At 44.4% G+C, this 25124-nt stretch overlaps 1 protein-coding gene across 1 annotated transcript; it reads right to left on the reverse strand.

Annotated features, from left to right (window-relative positions):
- Positions 1–665: 665 nt before the first annotated feature.
- On the reverse strand, positions 666–24372 carry LOC146057720 (retinol dehydrogenase 7-like). Its single transcript, XM_083169322.1, has 4 exons — positions 23825–24372; positions 22146–22404; positions 7535–7698; positions 666–4222 (listed from the first exon to the last, which is right to left on the reverse strand). Exons 1-4 carry the CDS (start codon positions 24150–24152, stop codon positions 4008–4010), a joined length of 966 nt encoding a protein of 321 aa, XP_083025448.1. The 5' UTR covers positions 24153–24372; the 3' UTR covers positions 666–4007.
- Between the last annotated feature and the right edge of the window lie 752 nt (positions 24373–25124).

The raw sequence follows: 25124 nt of genomic DNA on the forward strand, positions 1-25124 counted from the left end.
GTTTAAGGCAGACGGCAGTTCCAGGTGGAATGACAGTGGATTAATCAACTGAGATACCTTTAATAAGATGGGGAGCAAACTTCATGGATAGTATTTTAAAATGAAGATGGTACAGTATATATGAAACTATATTATCATGGCTGAGCTTCGCAACTTTAATTTTACTTATCTGCTTAAGGATTTTTGGTACTTCCTCATCTTTGTGGCCTCCGGTTACACTACGGAACTTACATACTGTACGGCGGCAGCTCCACCCTGGGTCCACGCCTCCACCCTGGGTTCACGCCACCACCCTGGGTCCACGCCCCCCTCCTGTGTCCACGTCACCATCTATTACCTTTAGTAAAGTTGTGGTGAGCGAAGCAGAGCAGAGCGAACCACCGAGCCCTAAGCGCAGTGAGTGAAGCGAGCTAACATAACTGGCCTAGCGGTGGCCGCAAAGATGAGGACGTACCAGATTTTTTTTTACCAGCGTATAATAAGCCCGATTCTATGTATTATAATAAGCCTAATGGATGTAAAGTGCAAAAAAGCAAGTACTGTACAGTAACTGTGCATATGGGCAAAACCATTTTGCATTGCAGGTATAGACAATAAATATGCGTAGTTCCTACACGTTGCAGCCATTCCAGTACTTATATGCTTAGGGATGAATTCACACAAGGTCAAATTGCATTTGGAATTTATTGCATTTATTGTATGTTGTGCTGAACAAGAAGAAAAGAAATATCACAGCAAATATAGAGTTGCAACAAGATATCCTATATTGCAAGCCGCAATGTTATACCCCTTTTACACCAAAACGCCGGGTCGCACCCGGCTTTTTTAGACCCAGGTTCAAGCCGGGTGCGACCCGGCGTTTAGTGCAATTTACACCAGGCGGACAGCCCGGCCCGCACCCCCCTCCCCTCCCGGTGCTTGGAGATGACAGGATGATGTCATCTCCAAGCGCCAATCACCGCCGCCGCCGGACCGGAACGCTGCTGGGGGCAGCCCAGCACTAAGGTAAGCTGCTGGGCTGCCCCCAGTCACCGCGCGCACCCCCCGCCGTCGCACAGGAGGTGAATGGATGCCGCACACAGGCATCCGTTAACCTCCCTCCCCCGCTGCCGCTGCTGTCTGCAGGGTATAGCAGACAGCAGCGCCGGCTGTCAGTGTCAGGCTGACAACCCGTCCAACCTGCGGACGCTGCGGTCCGCAGGTTAGACGTTCCCCATTCATGTAAATGGGAGCCGGGTCATCCAACCCGGCGTTCCCATTTACACCGCCCTCTACCCAGGTCCTAGCCGTGTTCTACCCAGGTCAGGACCTGGGTAGAAGTCCCGTGTAAAGGGACACGGCGTTAGGGATTTACACGGCCGAAGATCCGGGTCTGACCCGCCGCTGACCCGGATTTTTCGGCGGTGTAAAAGGGGTATTAGTGTCAAACACAGCCTTTATAATGACATGAGATGATTGGCTGGTTCTTTATCACTCTCAAGCTTTGATAAGTCTGCCCCTGTTATCAGTATGGGGTGTATTCAATCTCTTTCCAACAGTTGGAAATATCGGCTAATTCGACCAAAGCTATTCAATCTTCAACTATCGGAAATGGTCCGACAGTCGGAAAACTCACGGATCTGCAAAAAACTTGATGATACACGTGTATTTTGTTGAAAGCGGCCACAGATTTGACAATCTAGCAGCCACATTCGACAATGCAGATTTGACTTTTTATAAATTAAAATCTGCATGGGTGAAACACGTCCGAAAACGTCCAAGATTGAAGATATTTCAGAATCCCTATGTATACAACAGGTTCTCCGGCATTTGTATTACAAATATACAATATGGTTCACAATTTTAATTTAACTTTTTTTTAAATGCTGCATATAAATGACCACTCCATTTAGCTTATCAAAATAATTTGCTGAGCATTAATCACAGAAGTTCATCATTGAAATATAAGCATTAACTCAATGATTTAGTGATGATTTCTATAGTGTCACCGCTGACTAGGGTGGCCCCTAAAACGCCGGGATTTCAATCCCGGGATTGGAGTTTCCAATCCCGGGATTTCGGGATTAGACTGCGCATGCGCAGTTTAATGCTGGGCAGTGTCTGAGCGTGTGCTCAGATGCTGCCCGGCTTCTCCCTTCCCTGGCATTATGGCTCTGCGCAGCGTGACGAGGCCAGAGGTCATGCTGCACAGGTCAAGCAGCTGCACAGACCCGTCCTGGGCGCGCAGCATGACATCATCGCCTGCCCACCTGGCTCCTGGATCCTGCCTGCCTGGCACCTGGATCGTTCTGCTGGACGCTCACTCACCTGCCCGCCTCCCGGCATCAGTAATCGGCCGGCCACCCTCCCAGCTTCGCCGACCACCCTCCCGGCTGCACCGCACCGCACATGTAAGTAAATATGCGGGACGGCCAGGGTGGGTTTTTTAATTAGGGAAGCCAATCCCGGGAATCTCGGGATCGGACATTTTTCAATCCCGAATTCCGGGATTGAAAAATGCTCCAGGATTGGCAACCCTACCGCTGACCTCTGCCCAAGTGTGATGCCTGCAGCAAAGCAATGACTCCCAGTACTGAACATGGCCTGATGCTGTCCTTCATCTGTAGTTGGCCCTTATTCAGATCTGATTGCAGTACAAATTTGTTTGGAAAATGGGCAAAACCATGTGCACTGCAGGTGGGGCAGATCTAACGTGCAGAGAGAGTTAAATTTGGGTGGGGTGTGTTGAAACTGGAATCTAAATTGCATTGTAAAACTTAAGCAACCAGTATTTACCCTGCACAGAAACAAAAGAACTCACACAAATCTAACTCTCTCTATACATGTTACATCTGCCCCACCTGCAGTGCACATGGTTTTGCCCATTTTCCCCCAAAAAATTGTATTGCGATCAGCTCTGAATAAAGGCTATTGTGTGCATAAAAATAATTGCAATTTACAAAATTGTACCAATCTTAACTGTATACCTGTCTTCTATCCACACAATGTAATATTAATTATCATCAGTGCACACTTGTTCCAGCCTTTCTATTGTGCAAATAATACATGTGGAAACCAACATATCCTAACTACCAACTATCCATATTTACATCCCGTGGGGCTTTGAGATGGAGTTGGGCTGGTTGGATAAGGCTGACTCTACAGGTGTGTGTGTGCCGGCAAGGGGAGGGGGGACGAGTATGGGCATTTTTAATATATAACATATTACTGTATGCCGGGTGAACACTCTGATCAGAGGCGGAACTATCATTGGTGCAGCAGGTGCCCCTGACACCCTAATTCCATCACCCACTGTTTTGGACTATCACACTCTTCCTCACCTTGCCTCTCGCTGTTACCCCCTGCCTGTCGCTGTCACCCCCTGCTTCTCCCTGTCATCCTCCATCTCTCGCTGTCACCTCCTGCTTCTCTCTGTCACCCCCTGCCTCTTGCTGTCACCCTCTGCTTCTCCCCGTCATCCTCTGTCTCTCACTGTCACCTTCTGCTTCTCTCTGTCATCCTCTGTCTCTTGCTGTCACCTCCTGCTTCTCTCTGTCACCCTCTGCTTCTCTGTCATCCTCTGTCTCTCCCAGTAACTCACCTGCTTCTCGCTGTCACCCCCTTCTTCTCCCTGTCATCCTCTGTCTCTCCCTGTCACCCACTGCCATGTTGTGTATTGGGAACTTGGGTTGAGGTGGAGGAGGGGGGGCCTAAATTATATTGTTGCACCTGGGCCCACCTACAAGTTCCGTCACTGCCTCTGATGTCTTTATTTACAGTATGGAAACACCTGCTAATTTTATTTGAAGTATGTTTTGCATTTAATATTATTGCCATTTTTTATTGTACCTTTCCTATTCACAGATTAATGTGAACCACATGCAGTACAAATGTATTCTTTCTAAACATATTGTTAGACAGATTATTTTTTAAATGAATAAATTGTTTGTTGGTGACGCAAATGCTGATTAGAAATATGAGATCATATCATATTGTTGCTAAACTTGTACTGTTTGGTTACCATTTAACTATGTACAAGCTGGTTTGGGTGCTGAGCGACACAGCACATAGTCAGATATGACAGTAGGGAGGTAGGACATAGGGAGGAAGTAGAGTTTGCTGTCCCAGCCAGGAGAGTATCTTGTCCAGGGGTTTACAGCAGTCACAGCATGTTCCATGCAGTCTGGGACCTTGTAAGCACTTGGACTGGCTGATTTTGATAAACTTTCTAATCCTTTAACATCTGTAGGAACAGCAGACACGAGAGTTAAAACATAGCTGTTGTTGCACAATTCATACATAGGGAAATTTAGAAGACAATAATTATACAACAGTGCTCTGTTGCTCTCAGCTCAAAGTAGTATGCAGTGTAAAATAGACATTGCAAAGCAAAAAAATTGAAATAGATAGTATAAATAATGTAACCAAAATGCTCTGACATTTCAGGATACCCACGTTCTTTTCTCAAGGCAACCTTGAAAAAAGGCTCTGTGCATCTTGAAATGGAGGAGTATTTTTGAACATATACTGTACATATATATAGAGAGAGAGAGAAAGAGAGAGAGAGAGATGTGGGTGGTCCGTTCTCTCACCTTGAAAACGTGGCACACAAGATCCCGAAACGTCGGTTCTTGAGATCCTATTCAATGTTTTGTCTCATTAAAATTTTTCACTAAAGTACCAGTCTACTACCTACATTTACTCTCTCTCTCTCTCTCTCTCTCTCTCTCTCTCTCTCTCTCTCTCTCTCTCTCTCTCTCTCTCTCTATATATATATATATATATATATACTTGTTTCCTAGCACGGCACCCACAATTTTAATCTTATGCCATTGCGATCGATGCGATCAAAACGATTTTTTAAGTGTACATGCACCCAATGGGTGATTACTATGTTATATGCACCCCCTTTGTTAACACCACCACCACTATGAACGCCAACCCGAAGCATGGCGAGGGGCGGCGGTACGCGTACTCCGACCTTTCATACCCCCACTATCCACGTCGGCGTGGAGTAGAGTTTATATAGTGTGGCGAGCGTAGCGAGCTACCGAGCCCGAAGCGTGGCGAGCGCAGTGAGCCCCGCGAGGGGACGCGGATAACTTCACATGTATTCGGCGTCCCCTTGCGGGGCTCGCCGCGCTTCAGGCTCGGTGGCTCGCTGCGCTCGCCCCACTATATAAAATCAATGCCGACGTGGATAGTGGGGGTATAAAAAGGTCGGAGGACGCGTACCGCCGCCTCTCGCGGGCTCGCTGCGCTCACCACGCTTCGGGCTGGCTCTGATAGTGTGTCTGGTGGGGGGGGGGGGGGTCTGGGGGTGCTTTTAACATAGTAATCACCCATCAGGGTGCCTGTACAATGTAAAATCGGGTGTAATCGCGTCGCATCGCATGCCATTGTAATGGCATGCGATGCGACGCAATGTTAAAATTGTATAGGAAGCTCTTAAAACCCTAATATCGGGTCAGATCGGGTCCCATCGCATACCTTGACTAATGGTATGCGATGGGACCCGACGGGCGCCGTGCTGGGAAACAAGTACCTTTTATATATTTTGGAGCTGTAGCAGAAACAAGGTTGGGAAATCAGCAGCACATGTGATCTCCTGATATAAGGGTTTCCAAGGCAAAGGGAAATTGCACTTGATGGTGGATTAGCTGCCCAAGTGATAGGCGGGGTGTGGGCTACTGTATGGTAGGCAGGGCCGGCAACAGAAATTTTGGGGCCCGGTACACTGATACCTCTGGTGGACCCCCCTAACCCCACCCCTTTGAGAAATTTTTTTTTTGGTATACTGCATATCGAATGTGTTTTTTTTATTGTTACAAAAGAAACATAATTAATGTTCACTAATACCGGAGGAGGGTCCAAATACGTACCCTTACAGGCGGTGGTGCCATTATAAACCATTGCTAGGCACTACACTGCAGTAGTTATGCTTACAGCCCCTGAGTGCCTCAGAACCTTGGGGCCCCTCACAAGCTTGAGGCCCGGTACAGGTGTCCCCTTTGACCCCCCCCCTGTCACCTGCCCTGATGGTAGGGACCATTGGAGCATTTGCAAGAGTCTGTTATATTCTGTGATTACCTGTATGTATGTTGCTGCCTGTAACTACACTTGCCTGAGAAATTGATCTGGTATCCTGAGACATGCTTTACAAAATAAAGACCAAAGGTTTTATTTGAATCCCATGTATGTGTTCTTCATATATATATATATATATATATATATATATATATATATATATATATATATATATATATATATATACACACAATATATAAGTGTATAAATATATAAGTATTTATTAAAGTAAAAAAGTTTTTCACAATGATGTACAATTTAAAAGACAATGAATATAAGTATACATAAAAAAAATTAATTCAATAAAAGAGAAGAGGAAAAAGTTTTTAAAAAAGAGAAATTTTTTTAATTAATAATTGACAGCACCAACGCGTTTCGTCTATCCTGACTTTATCAAGTGATGAAGTCTTGATAGACCAAACGTGTAGGGCCTGTGCCTCCATCCTGGATCAAAAGCTAAGACTGCCTGTATTTACCTTTTCTTATCAATATAAAAAAAAAACCTGGTGCTTCTCGGCCAGGTTGGTGTGGCAGATGTCATGGCTCTGATATTTGTACACTCCCCCTCTTTGCACCCATGCCACACCACTTACCTGTGTATGCATCACATGCCCTAGCTAGCAGCCGCAGGCAGGGGAAAAATGATTCATGAGTGTCTGGCAGAGACAGAGCTGCTGCTGACATCATCACGTGCCCTGGACCACGTCCTCCACCTACAGCAGCCATCCCTACTGTGGATAACAGACCCGGTGCGGACTGTGAGGGGGTTGTGGCTTCCAGGCTCTCAGGAGAGGCGGGACTCGGGAGCCGGTGGTGGACCTGACCGCACACAGGAAGCGCTGGCAGGCTGCAGGAGCCGAGATCCCCTGTCTCGGCTCTTGATAGCACTTCCTGTGCGCACGGTCAGACTGTTATGTGAGGTGTCAGTCGGAGAAAGTGCTTTCAGAGCTCCAGGCTCTATTTAAAAAAATATATGCAGTGCTTGACGGGTCAGGTCATTAGGAGGTGCCTGTGCACCCTCGGCACCCCCCGTGCGCACGCCTATGTGTGCCTGACTAAGTAAGGAATGTTAAGACAGGGTTGCCGACCCTCCCGGAATTCCCGGGAGTCTCCCGAAAATCGGGTCCTCCTCCCGGCCCCCCGGAAGGGTGGGCAATCCTCCCGGAATCTGGGGGACCCCCCTGAGCCCCCCGAATCGCTGCATTTAAATGCCGCAATCCGCGGGTCTCAGAGGAGGGGGCGGGGCTAAAATGGCACAATCGCGTCATTTTAGCCCCGCCCCCTCCATAGAGATCAGTCATTTTTCCTGTTTTCCGTAATGGGGACGGGGCTTAATGACGTCACAGTCAAGCCCCGCCCCCCGATCGGGTAAGGACAGTCTCCTCTCCGGGCTTCTCCCGGAGAGGAGCATTTATAAGTCGGCAACCCTGTGTTAAGATCAACAAATTAAGTTAATTTACCAACTTACATTGCTCATAGTAGTGCTGCCCATAGCTGTCTTTCACTTCTGTAGGGAGATTTTCCCACAGACGTTTCAGGTTATTTACATGAATGTCATGTACTATAATCATTGTTTGAAAAGTCCCGGGTTCTATGATGGAAACTTTCACCCCAAAGTGACGCATTTCCCTTCTGTAGAGGAAACATAAGTTATTAATATGAAAGCAGGATGTATGATATAGATTTTCTCTTCACTATTCAGCAAATGTTAATGTTTTAAGAGCAGTGTGTGGAATGGTTGTTTCAATGAAAGTGCTAATATGAATACTGTACTGTATATCAGCTACTTTCTTTCTCAGTGCAGGCATTGCTAAATGATTCAGTTTGGAATCAGATTGAACTGGCACACTTCATGACCTCAAATTTATGGCTGACTCGATTACTAACATATACAGAAGTTTACTGAATACAGAGCGCAGACACAAAGGTTATGTAGCCAGCAGTTACACCTATAGTGATTGTTAAACCCTGGGCCAGATGTACTTAGCTTGAAAAGTGATAAAATGGAGAGCGATAAACCACCAGCCAATCAGCTCTTACCTGCCATGTCACAGGCTGTGTTTGAAATATGACAGGTAGGAGCTGATTGGCTGGTTTATCACTCTCCATTGTATCACTTAGTACATCTGACCCGTATGAGATAAGTATAAAGTCAAAGAAAGTGTGCAACCAAATAGTGCTTCCCTAGAACATCACACCTCAAGGGCAGTAAAAAGTAGGATACATAACTTTGGCCCTTATTCTGGTTGGTGCGGTAATATCCGCGTGCGTTCGTGCCGCCGATGTTTTGTGTCTGCGCATGTGCAGAGGCGTCTCTGCGCATGTGTGAGCGGGACGCACGGCGACATTCCGCATGAAATATGTACACTACGAACAGGGGTGGAGAGGGGCGTGAAGGGCTGTTTGGGCTCATTACCATATGTTTACACCCCGCATTTCATGGGCGTTCCCATGCAAACGCTGGGCGTACGTATGGTAATGCGGTCGTGACGCACGTGTAGGGGGCGGACATATGACATTGCCGGATGTCAGCTGCCCGCCCAGATCCCTGCTTTTGCACGGAGAAATGACCGTGTGGTCTGAGGTTGCGGGAGCTGCCTAACCACTCGGTCCTGCATTCGATGGTCTGCGACCATCGAATGATGGGGGAGGTTCCCTGAGATGGAGGAGGTGTATTCATGAGAAATACACGTGCGGTCCGTTCGGACAACTTCTTACCGCGTACGGACGGAGTTGCCGATCCGTATGGAAGGCGGGGTTTAGGACGCACAGTGCTGGCCGCATATTCGGATCCGGCCACACCGATCAGAATAAGGGCCTTTGTAACGATCACACTATGGGATGAGCAAACATATGACACAGACTTGTTATGGTCTTCCCGCCTGTAGGGACAGTGCCCCCTTTTCCCCCCTGGATGGGAATCAATAAGGGGGCATAAAATAAAAAAAGATCATCATAGTGGAGTATTATATGAAACAGAGACATTTAAAATTCCATAAAACTCACAATGTGAAGATGATAAAAAAAGCACAAATAAATTCCCATAGGGAAGCTGCTACAGCAGAAATGTAAGCATTCCAAGTCCCCCTAGGTGATGATGTACAACACCAAGATAGGAAGGCCTGCAATACCGTTATAGATCCTCCAATAGGGACAGGAATGAACCGCCAATAATAGCCGCATCTGGGAAAGCAAGTATCACACTTTACACGTTTTGGACCTATGGTCCTTTTTCAGAAGTGTGGTAGATAGTCCATAGTGAACCACTTTTATACCCCTTATAACTTACAAAAATAATTACAAGATGCGGCACCGGATTTCACCAGAATTTCCGGAAGAAAAGGTACACTTCCGCCAGAAGTTCCACTGAGCTGCCGCATATACGCCGAGAGTCCTGCACAGCTGCCCCACTTCAAGCTAAGTTCCAGAGCTAAAAGTCTTATAGTGATGGTGGAAGTCCATCATTAGCCATGATATTTTAAAGGGAGATGTCTGCAAAACACAATATATAATCCATAAATAACAAAAAAGAGAAAAAGGCATACATCAGTAAGATGGGTAAGGATAAATATAAAAGAACCATGAAGAAGTGCTCTATTCAAGAAAACATTTGAGTTCAAAGTCACTATTTAGTCCCAAAGGGATCAGTGACTTCAACTCAAAGATCGGAAGAGGTGTCGTTATATATCCTTATTAATGCACCCCTGTTATTACTGTTGAATACCCTAAATTTCTTAACAAAGGGCTTTTATTATTATTATTATTATTATTATTATTATTATTATGTGATAATTTAATATGGGCTGAAACTGAATGTGTTTCCAAAACCTTCCTAATATTATATACATGTTCTGATAAACAGATATTGAGATTCCTCTTGGTTTTACTCATATAAATGAAATTACCAGCACATTCGAAGGCGTAAATCACGTTTCTGTAATAAATGTGTTAATTTTATATGATTTACTATACTGCATTATGATGGTCTTTTTTTGTTTAATGCCCCCTTATCTATTCCTATCTGAGAGAAAAAAGGGGGACTTCCTACAGGAAGGAAGACCATAATGAGCCTGTGTCATAGGTTTGCTCATCCGATAGAGTGATCGTGTCCAATTTATGTATCCTACTTATTACTGCACATAGGGGGGTTATGCAATGTGCCACCGCTATTTCCGAGTGGGAAATAGCGGCAGCTCCCTATTCAATGCTGTCAATAACGACAGCATTGATGCGGGATCACGACAGAATGGGCCTGACTTCAGAAGCTGTCGCCAAAACCCCCTTTGCGCCCATCGGCAGGCGGGAAATTGAATCCTGTCTGTCGTTATGCGCTCGTTCTGACCGCAAACGGGCCAGGATCACGGCTGTCTGCGGGGATTGACAGCCGAGATCCCAGATTGCATATTCCCCCTTAGGGCCTAATTTAACAATAATCCAAAACCCAAGATTTTAAATCCAAATTTTGAACCAAAACATTTGAGAGTGGTTATGCAAAACCAAAACACAATGATAAAATCAAAACCAAAGCACAAGACTGCCCAAAGCATTTCATCTCTCATAAAGACTTCTTCATTGGGATTTATATCTGTATTATTAACCCCTTCCCGCCGCAGCCTGTTTTTGCCTTCCTGACAGAGCCCTTTTTTTCAAATCTGACATGTATCACTTAAGTGGGGATAACTTTTTTTTGCTTTTACTTATCCCAGTGATTTTGAGATTGTTTTCTCGTGACACATTGTACTTCAAGTTAGTGGTAAATTTTCGTCGATACAGTCTGTGTTTTTTTGTGAAAAATACCAAAATGTCATAAAAAAATGGAAAATTTTGCAATTTTCAAAATGTTAAATTTTCTGCTTGTGAGACAAATAATCATACTACTCAAAATAGTTAATAACTAACATAGACCATATGTCTACTTTATGTTGCCATCATTATTTCAACCTCCTTTTAATTTTTTTGGACACTAGGAGGCTTAAAATATGAATAGCAAATTCTAAAATTTTCAAGAAAATTTCAAACACTGATTTTTTTAGGGACCAGTTCAGTTCTGATGTGACTTTGAGGGACTTGTATGTGAGACACCCCCATAAATTATGCCATTTCAAAAACTGCACCCCTCACAGTATTCAAAACAGCATTTTGGAAGTTTGTTAACCCTTTAGGTGTTTCACAGGAATTAAAACAAAGTGTAGGTGAAATTTCAAAATTTCATTTTTTTTGCAGATTTTCAATTTTAATACATTTTTCTAAGGAACACAGTACATTTTACTAGAGAAATGTGACTAAAAATTGATTCCCCCAATTCTTTTGTTTTCATAAATATCCTATATGTGGCCCGAGTGTGCACGTTGACCAAACCACAGGCTTCATAATAGAAGGAGCACCTACTTGATTTTGGAGCCTCCTTTTTATGAGATTATTTTTTAGGCACCATGTAGGTTTCTAGGCACCATAAGATGCTAAAAGTTAGGAACCCCCCGACAAGTGACCCCATTTTGCAAACTACACCCCTCAGGGAATTCATCTAGGGGTATAATGTAAATTTCAAACCCCCAGGGGTTTCACCAATTGTGGTACAACTGGGCAGTGAAAATGAAAAATTAAATTTTTTACACAAAAATGCAGTTCTGGCTCAAAATTTTTAATTTTCACAAGGAATGAAGGAGACAAAGCACCCCAAAATCTGTGCCCCAATTTCTCCCGAGTACGGCAATGCCTCACATGTGACCAAAAAATACCATTTGGGTGCATGGCAGGACTCAGAAGGGAAGTAGTGATTTTTGTATTTTGCAGCTCAGATTCTGGTGGAATTTTGGTGGGTGCTATGTCGCATTAGCAAGACCCCCAAAGCACCAATACAGTGGAAGCCCCCCACAAGTGACCCCATTTTGCAAACTACACGCCTCAGGGAATTCATCTAGGGGTATAGTGTACATTTCAAACCCCCAGGGGTTTCACCAATTTTGATACAACTGGGCTGTGCAAATGAAAAATTTAATTTTTTTACACAAAAATGCAGTTCTGGCTCAAAATTTTTCCTTTTCATAAGGTATGAAGGAGAAAAAGCACCCCAAAATCTGTGCACCAATTTCTCCCGAGTATGGCAATGCCTCACATGTGACCAAAAAATACCATTTGGGTGCATGGCAGGACTCAGAAGGGAAGGAGTGATTTTTGTATTTTGCAGCTCAGATTCAGGTGGAATTTTGGTGGGTGCTATGTCGCATTAGCAAGACCCCCGAAGCACCAATACAGTGGAACCCCCCCACAAGTGACCCCATTTTGCAAACTACACCCCTCAGGGAATTCATCTAGGGGTATAATGTACATTTCAAACCCCCAGGGGTTTCACCAATTGTGGTACAACTGGGCAGTGAAAATGAAAAATTAAATTTTTTACACAAAAATGCAGTTCTGGCTCAAAATTTTTCATTTTCACAAGGAATGAAGGAGACAAAGCACCCTAAAATCTGTGCCCCAATTTCTCCCGAGTACGGCAATGCCTCACATGTGACCAAAAAATACCATTTGGGTGCATGGCAGGACTCAGAAGGGAAGGAGTGATTTTTGTATTTTGCAGCTCAGATTCTGGTGGAATTTTGGTGGGTGCTATGTCGCATTAGCAAGACCCCCAAAGCACCAATACAGTGGAAGCCCCCCACAAGTGACCCCATTTTGCAAACTACACGCCTCAGGGAATTCATCTAGGGGTATAGTGTACATTTCAAACCCCCAGGGGTTTCACCAATTTTGATACAACTGGGCTGTGCAAATGAAAAATTACATTTTTTTACACAAAAATGCAGTTCTGGCTCAAAATTTTTCATTTTCATAAGGTATGAAGGAGAAAAAGCACCCCAAAATCTGTGCACCAATTTCTCCCGAGTATGGCAATGCCTCACATGTGACCAAAAAATACCATTTGGGTGCATGGCAGGACTCAGAAGGGAAGGAGTGATTTTTGTATTTTGCAGCTCAGATTCTGGTGGAATTTTGGTGGGTGCTATGTCGCATTAGCAAGACCCCCGAAGCACCAATACAGTGGAAGCCCCCCACAAGTGACCCCATTTTGCAAACTACACCCCTCAGGGAATTCATCTAGGGGTATAATGTACATTTCAAACCCCCCGGGGTTTCACCAATTGTGGTACAACTGGGCAGTGAAAATGAAAAATTAAATTTTTTACACAAAAATGCAGTTCTGGCTCAAAATTTTTCATTTTCACAAGGAATGAAGGAGACAAAGCACCCCAAAATCTGTGCCCCAATTTCTCCCGAGTACGGCAATGCCTCATATGTGACCAAAAAATACCATTTGGGTGCATGGCAGGACTCAGAAGGGAAGGAGTGATTTTTGTATTTTGCAGCTCAGATTCTGGTGGAATTTTGGTGGGTGCTATGTCGCATTAGCAAGACCCCCAAAGCACCAATACAGTGGAAGCCCCCCACAAGTGACCCCATTTTGCAAACTACACCCCTCAGGGAATTCATCTAGTGGTATAGTGTACATTTCAAACCCCCAGGGGTTTCACCAATTTTGATACAACTGGGCTGTGCAAATGAAAAATTACATTTTTTACACAAAAATGCAGTTCTGGCTCAAAATTTTTCATTTTCATAAGGTATGAAGGAGAAAAAGCACCCCAAAATCTGTGCACCAATTTATCCCGAGTATGGCAATGCCTCACATGTGACCAAAAAATACCAGTTGGGTGCATGGCAGGACTCAGAAGGGAAGGAGTGATTTTTGGATTTTGCAGCTCAGATTCTGGTGGAATTTTGGTGGGTGCTATGTCACATTAGCAAGACCCCCGAAGCACCAATACAGTGGAAGCCCCCCACAAGTGACCCCATTTTGCAAACTACACCCCTCTGGGAATTCATCTAGGGGTATAATGTACATTTCAAACCCCCAGGGGTTTCACCAATTGTGGTACAACTGGGCAGTGAAAATGAAAAATTAAATTTTTTACACAAAAATGCAGTTCTGGCTCAAAATTTTTCATTTTCACAAGGAATGAAGGAGACAAAGCACCCCAAAATCTGTGCCCCAATTTCTCCCGAGTACGGCAATGCTTCATGTGTGACCAAAAAATGGCAGGACTCAGAAGGGAAGGAGTGATATTTGGATTTTGCAGCACAGATTCTGGTGGAATGTTGGTGGGTGCTATGTCGCATTAGCAAGACCCCCAAAGCACCAATACAGTGGAACCCCCCCCACAGGTGACCCCATTTTGCAAACTACACCCCTCAGGGAATTCATCTAGGGGTATAATGTACATTTCAAACCCCCAGGGGTTTCACCAATTGTGGCACAACTGGGCAGTGAAAATGAAAAATTAAATTTTTTACACAAAAATGCAGTTCTGGCTCAAAATTTTTCATTTTCACAAGGAATGAAGGAGACAAAGCACCCCAAAATCTGTGCCCCAATTTCTCCCGAGTACGGCAATGCTTCATGTGTGACCAAAAAATGGCAGGACTCAGAAGGGAAGGAGTGATATTTGGATTTTGCAGCACAGATTCTGGTGGAATGTTGGTGGGTGCTATGTCGCATTAGCAAGACCCCCAAAGCACCAATACAGTGGAACCCCCCCCCACAGGTGACCCCATTTTGCAAACTACACCCCTCAGGGAATTCATCTAGGGGTATAGTGTACATTTCAAACCCCCAGGGGTTTCACCAATTTTGATACAACTGGGCTGTGCAAATGAAAAATTACATTTTTTTACACAAAAATGCAGTTCTGGCTCAAAATTTTTCATTTTCATAAGGTATGAAGGAGAAAAAGCACCCCAAAATCTGTGCACCAATTTCTCCCGAGTATGGCAATGCCTCACATGTGACCAAAAAATACCATTTGGGTGCATGGCAGGACTCAGAAGGGAAGGAGTGATTTTTGTATTTTGCAGCTCAGATTCTGGTGGAATTTTGGTGGGTGCTATGTCGCATTAGCAAGACCCCCGAAGCACCAATACAGTGGAAGCCCCCCACAAGTGACCCCATTTTGCAAACTACACCCCTCAGGGAATTCATCTAGGGGTATAATGTACATTTCAAACCCCCCGGGGTTTCACCAATTGTGGTACAACTGGGCAGTGAAAATGAAAAATTAAATTTTTTACACAAAAATGCAGTTCTGGCTCAAAATTTTTCATTTTCACAAGGAATGAAGGAGACAAAGCACCCCAAAATCTGTGCCCCAATTTCTCCCGAGTACGGCAATGCCTCATATGTGACCAAAAAATACCATTTGGGTGCATGGCAGGACTCAGAAGGGAAGGAGTGATTTTTGTATTTTGCAGCTCAGATTCTGGTGGAATTTTGGTGGGTGCTATGTCGCATTAGCGAGACCCCCAAAGCACCAATACAGTGGAAGCCCCCCACAAGTGCCCCAATTTTGCAAACTACACCCCTCAGGGAATTCATCTAGGGGTATAGTGTACATTTCAAACCCCCAGGGGTTTCAACAATTTTGATACAACTGGGCTGTGCAAATGAAAAATTACATTTTTTTACACAAAAATGCAGTTCTGGCTCAAAATTTTTCATTTTCACAAGGAATGAAGGAGACAAAGCACCCTAAAATCTGTGCCCCAATTTCTCCCGAGTACGGCAATGCCTCACATGTGACCAAAAAATACCATTTGGGTGCATGGCAGGACTCAGAAGGGAAGGAGTGATTTTTGTATTTTGCAGCTCAGATTCTGGTGGAATTTTGGTGGGTGCTATGTCGCATTAGCAAGACCCCCAAAGCACCAATACAGTGGAAGCCCCCCACAAGTGACCCCATTTTGCAAACTACACCCCTCAGGGAATTCATCTAGGGGTATAGTGTACATTTCAAACCCCCAGGGGTTTCACCAATTTTGATACAACTGGGCTGTGCAAATGAAAAATTACATTTTTTTACACAAAAATGCAGTTCTGGCTCAAAATTTTTCATTTTCATAAGGTATGAAGGAGAAAAAGCACCCCAAAATCTGTGCACCAATTTATCCCGAGTATGGCAATGCCTCACATGTGACCAAAAAATACCAGTTGGGTGCATGGCAGGACTCAGAAGGGAAGGAGTGATTTTTGGATTTTGCAGCTCAGATTCTGGTGGAATTTTGGTGGGTGCTATGTCGCATTAGCAAGACCCCCGAAGCACCAATACACTGGAAGCCCCCCACAAGTGACCCCATTTTGCAAACTACACCCCTCTGGGAATTCATCTAGGGGTATAATGTACATTTCAAACCCCCAGGGGTTTCACCAATTGTGGTACAACTGGGCAGTGAAAATGAAAAATTAAATTTTTTACACAAAAATGCAGTTCTGGCTCAAAATTTTTCATTTTCACAAGGAATGAAGGAGACAAAGCACCCCAAAATCTGTGCCCCAATTTCTCCCGAGTACGGCAATGCTTCATGTGTGACCAAAAAATGGCAGGACTCAGAAGGGAAGGAGTGATTTTTGGATTTTGCAGCTCAGATTCTGGTGGAATTTTGGTGGGTGCTATGTCGCATTAGCAAGACCCCCGAAGCACCAATACAGTGGAAGCCCCCCACAAGTGACCCCATTTTGCAAACTACACCCCTCTGGGAATTCATCTAGGGGTATAATGTACATTTCAAACCCCCAGGGGTTTCACCAATTGTGGTACAACTGGGCAGTGAAAATGAAAAATTAAATTTTTTACACAAAAATGCAGTTCTGGCTCAAAATTTTTCATTTTCACAAGGAATGAAGGAGACAAAGCACCCCAAAATCTGTGCCCCAATTTCTCCCGAGTACGGCAATGCTTCATGTGTGACCAAAAAATGGCAGGACTCAGAAGGGAAGGAGTGATATTTGGATTTTGCAGCACAGATTCTGGTGGAATGTTGGTGGGTGCTATGTCGCATTAGCAAGACCCCCAAAGCACCAATACAGTGGAACCCCCCCCCACAGGTGACCCCATTTTGCAAACTACACCCCTCAGGGAATTCATCTAGGGGTATAGTGTACATTTCAAACCACCAGGGGTTTCACCAATTTTGATACAACTGGGCTGTGCAAATGAAAAATTACATTTTTTTACACAAAAATGCAGTTCTGGCTCAAAATTTTTCATTTTCATAAGGTATGAAGGAGAAAAAGCACCCCAAAATCTGTGCCCCAATTTCTCCCGAGTACGGCAATGCCTCACATGTGACCAAAAAATACCAGTTGGGTGCATGGCAGGACTCAGAAGGGAAGGAGTGATTTTTGGATTTTGCGGCTCAGATTCTGGTGGAATGAATGGTGGGTGCTATGTGGCATTAGCAAGACCCCCGAAGCACGGTGAAATGATGAACCTAATAATCCATAGATGTGTGGTATATTTTAAAACACTCCTTTATACATAGGCCGGGTTTGTCGGGGCAAGTGTCACACTGGAAAATAGTTTGCTTTCTTATTCCCTTTTTATAGCAAACTTTGCACCTTTTTTGTGTCCTGCCCTTTTTTCCAGTGGAGGGGATTTCATCAGGAACATGCTGCCCTGGTACAATATGGGGGCCAGTACTAGAAGTACTGGGGCCCTCTGCCTGCTGGTTCCCAAATATTAGGCCCTTTATGACTTCCTCTTGAAAGTGCATAAATGTCCCCCTCTGGCTGGTAGAACGGAATAGCACGTAAGCGTTATACAGTGCCATCTGGATGATATACACGGCCAGCTTCTTGTACCAGATTTTTGTTTTCCGCAGGGCACTGTACGGCTTCAGTACCTGATCTGAAAGATCCACTCCGCCCATGTACTTATTGTAATCCAGGATACAATTAGGTTTTGAGGTGTGGGTACTGGTACCTCGTACAGGAACGGAGGTGGTACTGTCTCCGTGAATTGTTGTCAGTATAAGGACATCCCTCTTGTCCTTATATTTGACCAACAACATATTTTCGGTGGATTGTGCCCTGCTTTCACCCCTTCTCATTACTTGGGCAATGTGCGTTTTTGGGAGGCCTCTTTGGTTCTTGCGCACAGTACCGCAAGCTGCTGTACCTCTTGAACCAAGGGCCTTAAACAGGGGGATGCTAGTGTAAAAGTTATCCACATAGAGGGGATAACCTTTATCCAGGAAGGGGTGCACTAAATCCCAGACAATTTTTCCACTAACACCTACGAGGGAGGGGGGGCATTCTGGCGGTTCAATTCTTGAATCCTTCCCTTCATATACCCTAAACCTGTGGGTGTACCCTGAGGTGCTTTCACACAGCTTATACATTTTTATGCCATACCTTGCCCTCTTATTGTGAAGGTACTGGCGGAATTTAACCCTTCCTTTAAAATGTATAAGGGACTCGTCTATGCAAATGAATTTATCTGGGATGTACATCTCTGCAAATTTGGCACTGAAATGATCAATGACCGGCCTGACTTTGAATAGCCGGTCAAAGGTGGGATCATCTCTGGGTGGGCACTGTGCATTATCGTTGTAATGCAAAAATTTAAGGATTAACTCAAAACGAGTCCGGGTCATGGCCATACGGTAAAGTGGGGTGCTGTACAGAACATCTGTACTCCAATATTGCCTAATTTCTGGCTTTTTTACTATGCCCATATGAAACACCAGACCCCAAAACGTCATCATTTCTACTGCATCTACAGGGGTCCACCTAGCAAATGATGACGTGGGGTTTTGAGCAATAAACTGCTGGGCATATAAATTAGTTTGGTCCACCATTAAATTTATAAAATCATCAGAGAAAAATAATTTGAAAAAGTCAATTTCTCTGAGACCTGTGGAATCAAATTGGATTCCTGGGATGGCCAAAAACTCAGGAACCTGGGGCTCAAAATTGTCTGGTGGTGGGGTCCATACGAGATCAATTATTGGGGGGGGGGGTCTCAGCTGCGCTACGGGGGCGTCTTTGAGGGGGTCCCTCATCACTAGAGGAGGAAGAGGAGCTTAAGATGAATCCTTCAAATTCCCCGCTTGCATCACTGGCTGTGTCAGAGTCAGAGGCAAGCATGGCATATGCCTCCTCCGCTGAATACATTCTTCTGGATGACTGGGATGACATTTGGGATGACATTTGGGATGCCATTTTTATTTTTGTTTTTCTGGTAGTGAAATGTTTCAACACGTGTATAGTGTAGGGGGGGTACAAACTTTATTTCAACCCGGGGGGGTATGTAGTGTGTAGTGTGTATGTAGTGCAGAAAAAAAAAATACTTTATACAAAAAAAAAAAAATGAAGGGGTTAAAAAAAAAAAATTGAAGGGGTTAAAAAAAAAAAATTGAAGGGGTTAAAAAAAAAAAAAAAGGTCCTGCGCCAAAAATTGAGCACAGATGTTGGTCAGTAACGTCCGTCACTGAACAGCGCTCAAAGGCAACAGGAATTTGAGCAAAAAAAAAAAATAGATCAACCCTGTGCCGAAAAAGCTGATCAGTGATGTACGTCACTGATCAGCGCACAGTGGCCACAGGACACCCACAAAATCACAGTGTGTGTAAAAAAAAAATTAAAAAAAGACCCCACAGCACCCTCAAAAAAAAAAAGGTGATCACTGATGCGACACTGATTACCAGTGAGGGGCAGCAGGTGCACAACCTTTGGTGCAACTGACAGTGCAACTGGCAGCAACTGACAGGTATATATATAAAAAAAAAACCCTGCACCCCCAAAAAGTTGCTGATCAGCACAGATATACTGATCAGCACAAAAGGGGGGGCAGCAGACACAAAATATAGCACTCTCTATCACTCTCTGTCACTATCTCTCTATCTCTCTATCTCTCTATCTCTCACTATCTATCACTCTATGACACTGCAGCAGCAGCACTGACAGGTATATATATAAAAAAAAACTCTGCACCCCCAAAAAGTTGCTGATCAGCACAGATATACTGATCAGCACAAAAGGGGGGGCAGCAGACACAAAATATAGCACTCTCTATCACTCTCTGTCACTATCTCTCTCTATCTCTCTATCTCTCACTATCTATCACTCTATGACACTGCAGCAGCAGCACTGACAGGTATATATATAAAAAAAAAACTCTGCACCCCCAAAAAGTTGCTGATCAGTTAATTTATACTGATCAGCACAAAAGGGGGGGCAGCAGTCAGTTGCACACGCAGCACAGCTGTATATATATATAAAAAAAAACCCAGCACCCCCAAAAAGTTGCTGATCAGCACAGATATACTGATCAGCACAACAGGGGGGGGGGGGCAGCAGACACAAAATATAGCACTCTCTGTCACTATCTCTCTCTATCTCTCTCTATCTCTCTCTATCTCTCTATCTATAACTCTATCACACTGCAGCAGCACAACACAGGAAGTCACAAGAAGTCACAAGATCCAGGAAGCATCCAGCACGCTACAAGCAGTGATCAGGTAAGTATTTGCAAGGATCAGGTCAGTATATCACGGCAGATAGGCACGGTGACCGCACTGCACGCAATTCCAGACCGGAATGGCGTCTGCAGTGCAGTCACCGTTAGTTTAAATCACCCTCCATGGCTGTGATTGGTCCGTCGGTCCGACGAACCAATCACGGCCTTTGGGGGTGGGTGGGGTGAGGTGGGGTGACACCAGTGTCACCCTTACACCCCGTGGTGATTGGTGCTGTACTTTACAGCACCAATCACCACCGATCCCTGTGTCACCGGCGAACGTTATTCGCCGGTACACAGAAAACGCTGTAATTGGCTGTTCACATTTGAACAGCCAATCACAGCGATCGCCGACGGGGGGGAGGCATCGCCGCCCCCCCTGGACATGCTGGGACATGTCTGCTGTCAGGGACAGCAGACATCTCCAAACTGTCACCGCGTCTATAGACGCGGTGACAGTTTAAATCCATGACGTACATTTATGCCATGCGTCGGGAAGTACATCCCGGCCATGACGTAAATGTACGTCAAATGTCGGGAAGGGGTTAATCACAATGAAGACGTTTTCCTCATGCATTCGCCTCGTCATACAGATATGCCCTGATACACATATTCCCTAAGCACTACATTGTGTTTAAGCCATGCCATGCTTCATCTGATAGACTTTTTCATATAATATACATTTATTTACAATCTCAGATGTGACAAAATGACAATACACAGGTACCTAGGACACTAGCAGTGTATGCAGCTACTGACCTGTGTAGAAAGAATAAAGACAGAGGTTTGATATAGATCGTAAGCTTGCAGCAGGGCCCTCCTACCTCCATGTTTGTCTGTTGTTACCCAGTTTGTTCTATCACTGTCTACTATTGTAAAGCGCGACGGAATCTGCTGCGCTACATAAGAAACATGCCTTGCGCTATGTATCATTAATCTACAACCAGTTCCTTTGTGACTGTAATACAAATAAAAATCTACATTTAGGAAGAAGTAAAAAAGCCAAGTTATCACTACCTGCAGCAGATCATTTAAGTTGTGTCTTGCATCTTGTGCCACATAGTGAAAGGTGTATGAGGACTTACTGTAGCTGGAACTGTCTACTTGAGACATAGGCGATGGTTTGCACCTATACATACAGTCAGGGGTGGATTGGCTATAGACCTTACAGGGAAGGTTCCCGGGAGGCGGAAGTACATGCCAGGCCACTGGTCAGCCATTGACCATTAAAAAAAAAAAAGATATGGCCCTGCCCAGAGTAGTGTCTACCACGCAGACAATCTTTACCGGTTCACAGAGCGGAGTACCCGACACTGCAAATGTATTCTTTATTTACAGTTTCTTATATAGCGTGGCATATTCCATTTAACTTTACAATTGGAAACAGATATTCGTTAGATTACGGTAATGAGCTGTCTGCTTAATGCAGGGTTTGGGGTCTGTGCTCGGTCTCAGTAGGGGGAGGTGGGGTACTATGTGACATGTGGAGGTTTGTGGTTGTCACAGCAGAATAAAGGTCTGGGGGTCACTAGGCTGCCAACATCTTCCCCACTGTTGTAATGATGTAGCAATCCTGCCTACTTTGGCGTTGGTTCTACCTACATTAGATTTGGTGCCGCTCACGTGAGGACATTTCTTGAAATTTTTCAATGGCCACTTAGTTCCCAATCTGCGCCTGCATAAAGTACCCAATCAGCAGTGATCAGCTAACAGATTATGGTAACTCACCTTAGGCTGTCTGAGAAGGCTTCTACACCATACTTAGATGGGCAATATCCTCCGCCTATTGTAGAGAGTCTTCCCACAGCACTGGCTACATTAACAATGCGCCCTTGGGCTTTTCGGACAAGATGCAGCAGGTGCAGCGTCACATTGATCATACCAAGCAAATTCACATTCAGAACCTTGGTGTAATCTTCAATTTTTTGCCACTCATTAGGGGCCATACCCAAACTATAACCAGCATTATTCACCAGGCCCCAGAGTCCTGAAGGATAGAAAATTGGAATTAGGGGCATTTAATCACCTATAAAATCTCAGTAACTTTCTCAGACACTACTCATTTCTTTATAGTATAATCATGTGACCGTGTTGAAGAATATTATTGCAAGTAACAAGTCTGTGAAATAGCATGCACTTTTAGGGTAAATCAGGCTTTCTGACAGCCATTGGTATGCACAGGATCCAAGTCAGGTGTGCCGCCCCATTATGTATTACTCTCACCCTCACCACTACACACCCAGGACATGAACTACTCACCTAGGCGGCCCACTACAAGGGGTGAAAGATAAACTAAAGGAGGAACTAACAGGCTGCCTAACTTTATGGGGGCTGATGAAAATGATAGGGTACTAAGGGGGAACTACTGAGTGGCCTGGGTACAACTACTGAAGGTACAACTACTAAGGGGGCATTACTAAGGGTACTATTATGGGGCACTACTAACGGGGGCTGTTATATGGGACTGCTGTGGGGGACAACTAAGGGACTCTGTGTAAAAAAAATTGCTGCATGGCTGCCTGGTATCAGCCCAGCTATGCTGCCCAGTGTCCCAAATCAGTCCAGCTGTGCTGCCCAGTGTCTAGTATCAGTCATGGGGCGCTGCCCACATTTTTTATTAAAATAAAAACCAGGGGTGATGCTACTTGTGCCGTATCAGTAGAGGGGTGATGCTAAATGTGCCACATCAGTCCAGGGGTGATGCTACCTGTGCATATCAGTCCAGGGGTGATGCTAGGTGTGTGGTATCAGTCTAGTGGTGATGCTAAGTGTATCCTGCCAGTCCAGGGGTGATGCTAAATGTGCCGTATCAATCCAGGGGTGATTCTACATGTGCCATATCAGTCCAGGCCCAGGGGTGATGCTAGGTGTGCCTTATCAGACATGGGGTGATGCTAAGTGTGTCGTATCAAGCCAGGGGTGATGCTAAGTGTGCCATATCAGTCTAGGTGTGCTAAGTGTGCCATATCAGTCTAGGTGTGCTAAGTGTGCCATATCAGTCCAGTATTTGTGCTGCCCACGTGCATCGCTTAGCATAGTCACCCAGCAACCTTTTGACCTAAAAACAATATTGTGAGGTGTTCAGAATAGACTGGAAATGAGTGAAAATTAATGTTATTGATGTTAATAATAGCGTAGAAGCAAAAAAAAAAAAAAATTCTTCGATTTTAGCGTTTTTTTTATGCTTTTTTCAAAAGAGTCAGGACCCAAAACCCAGAAGGGTGGTTTTGGCAAAACCCATTAGAACCCAAAACCTGAAGGAAATCTAGAACCAAAACCCGAAAAGTGGCCGGTGCACATCCCTAATAAAAACCTCATCAAAACATAAAGACACTGACATGTACCTGTAGCAAATACTATCAGTGCTATCAGTTCAGTAGGACTGGAAAGAAAAATTATAATATTACCTTTATTTCCAACAACATTTGATACCCACTTGGCAGCAGAGCTCACACTTTCAGTGTCAGAAACATCCAGTTTTACGGTTTGCAGCCTGCTGGAGGTCTCCTTCTTCAGGTTCTCAGCTCCTGTCTCCGTCAGACAGGCAGCCAGAACCTTCATTCCACGTTTGTCCAGCTTCTTCGCCAGCATGTTCCCAAATCCAGAGTCACAACCGGTGATGAAGACATATTTATCTGTGAGGTTCTCCAGTATCTGACTCTGCCTGTACCATCTGTACAGGAGGATGAGGGTCAGCACCACCAGCACAGCGAGACACATGATGAAGCATGACATTTTCCTCCTGTAAGATGATGTTTTTTTATTAACATAAATTTTTGTTCAGATTATTCGGTGTATTTTAATCAACAAATAGAATCATCAGTTCCTCTCTGAGCAGAATGTAATTTGGAGTGCAGTAATGCCAGCTTACACACACAGGTCTTTGTGTTGGCGGTCACACAGAAGCTCGCTGAGCTCAGTACTTTACATAAACACTGCACTGCGCCCCTGGAGGAGTTCTGAAGGAATATGTACCCAACCAGCTGCTGAGGGGAACTCTTAATTGTATTTAATTTAAATGAAGCAATTTTCCATGTCACTTATTTATCATACAGTAATATAGTACTCTAAGGAGACACAGAATGATGACAATCCATAAATGATTCTATATCTAGTTGCTAGCAAAAATAACAGAACAAAATATTAATACTGCGTAGCTGAACTGAGCAACAGATAAATTGCTCGATCAGGTGCCATCTAGTGGCAGCCAGGGCACAAAACCAACAACTGCTCATTAAGAATTTCGTTCAGATCCTCATGCCCATGCCAGCCATGAACATCCACCTTCTATTTTGACTTTTTAGTAAAAAAAAAACGGCAAATGCGCATGTTTTCTGAAAATCGCCAATGTAATAGGATGCAAATTGCGGTAAGAATGGCACTTTTTTTCTCACACTTCAATTCACATTCAGATGTTTTCCCAGTATAAAGTATACAACTCACAAATTTAATAGGATGCAATATTTGGAAAACGTTACCAAAAATCGCAAAACAAATAGACCAACATGGCGAGTATGAGACAACCATGCACAGACCAGTGAGATCTGTGCATGGTTCTGTCCCAAAAAATGTGTATAAGTAAAGATTTGGAAAAAAATGATGTGGGGTCCCCCCTCCTGAGCCTAACCAGCCCCGGGCTCAAAGAACCAGACCTGGTTTCAGAGATTCAGTGGACAAAAAACATAGGGGATCCCCAGATTTTCTAAA

The sequence above is a fragment of the Crinia signifera genome, chromosome 2 (assembly GCF_055691185.1).
Source record: "Crinia signifera chromosome 2, ASM5569118v1, whole genome shotgun sequence".
NCBI classification, from domain to species: Eukaryota; Metazoa; Chordata; class Amphibia; order Anura; family Myobatrachidae; genus Crinia; species Crinia signifera.

Coding starts and splice junctions, on each gene's coding strand:
- LOC146057720 (XM_083169322.1), bottom strand. CDS start 24,152: ATGTCATGCTTCATCATGTGTCTCGCTGTGCTGGTGGTGCTGACCCTC. Junction 22,405..23,824: donor AAATGTTGTTGGAAATAAAG/GTAATATTATAA, acceptor TCTATCCTTCAG/GACTCTGGGGCCTGGTGAAT. Junction 4,223..7,534: donor GCAGCACTACTATGAGCAAT/GTAAGTTGGTAA, acceptor CTGTTCCTACAG/ATGTTAAAGGATTAGAAAGT.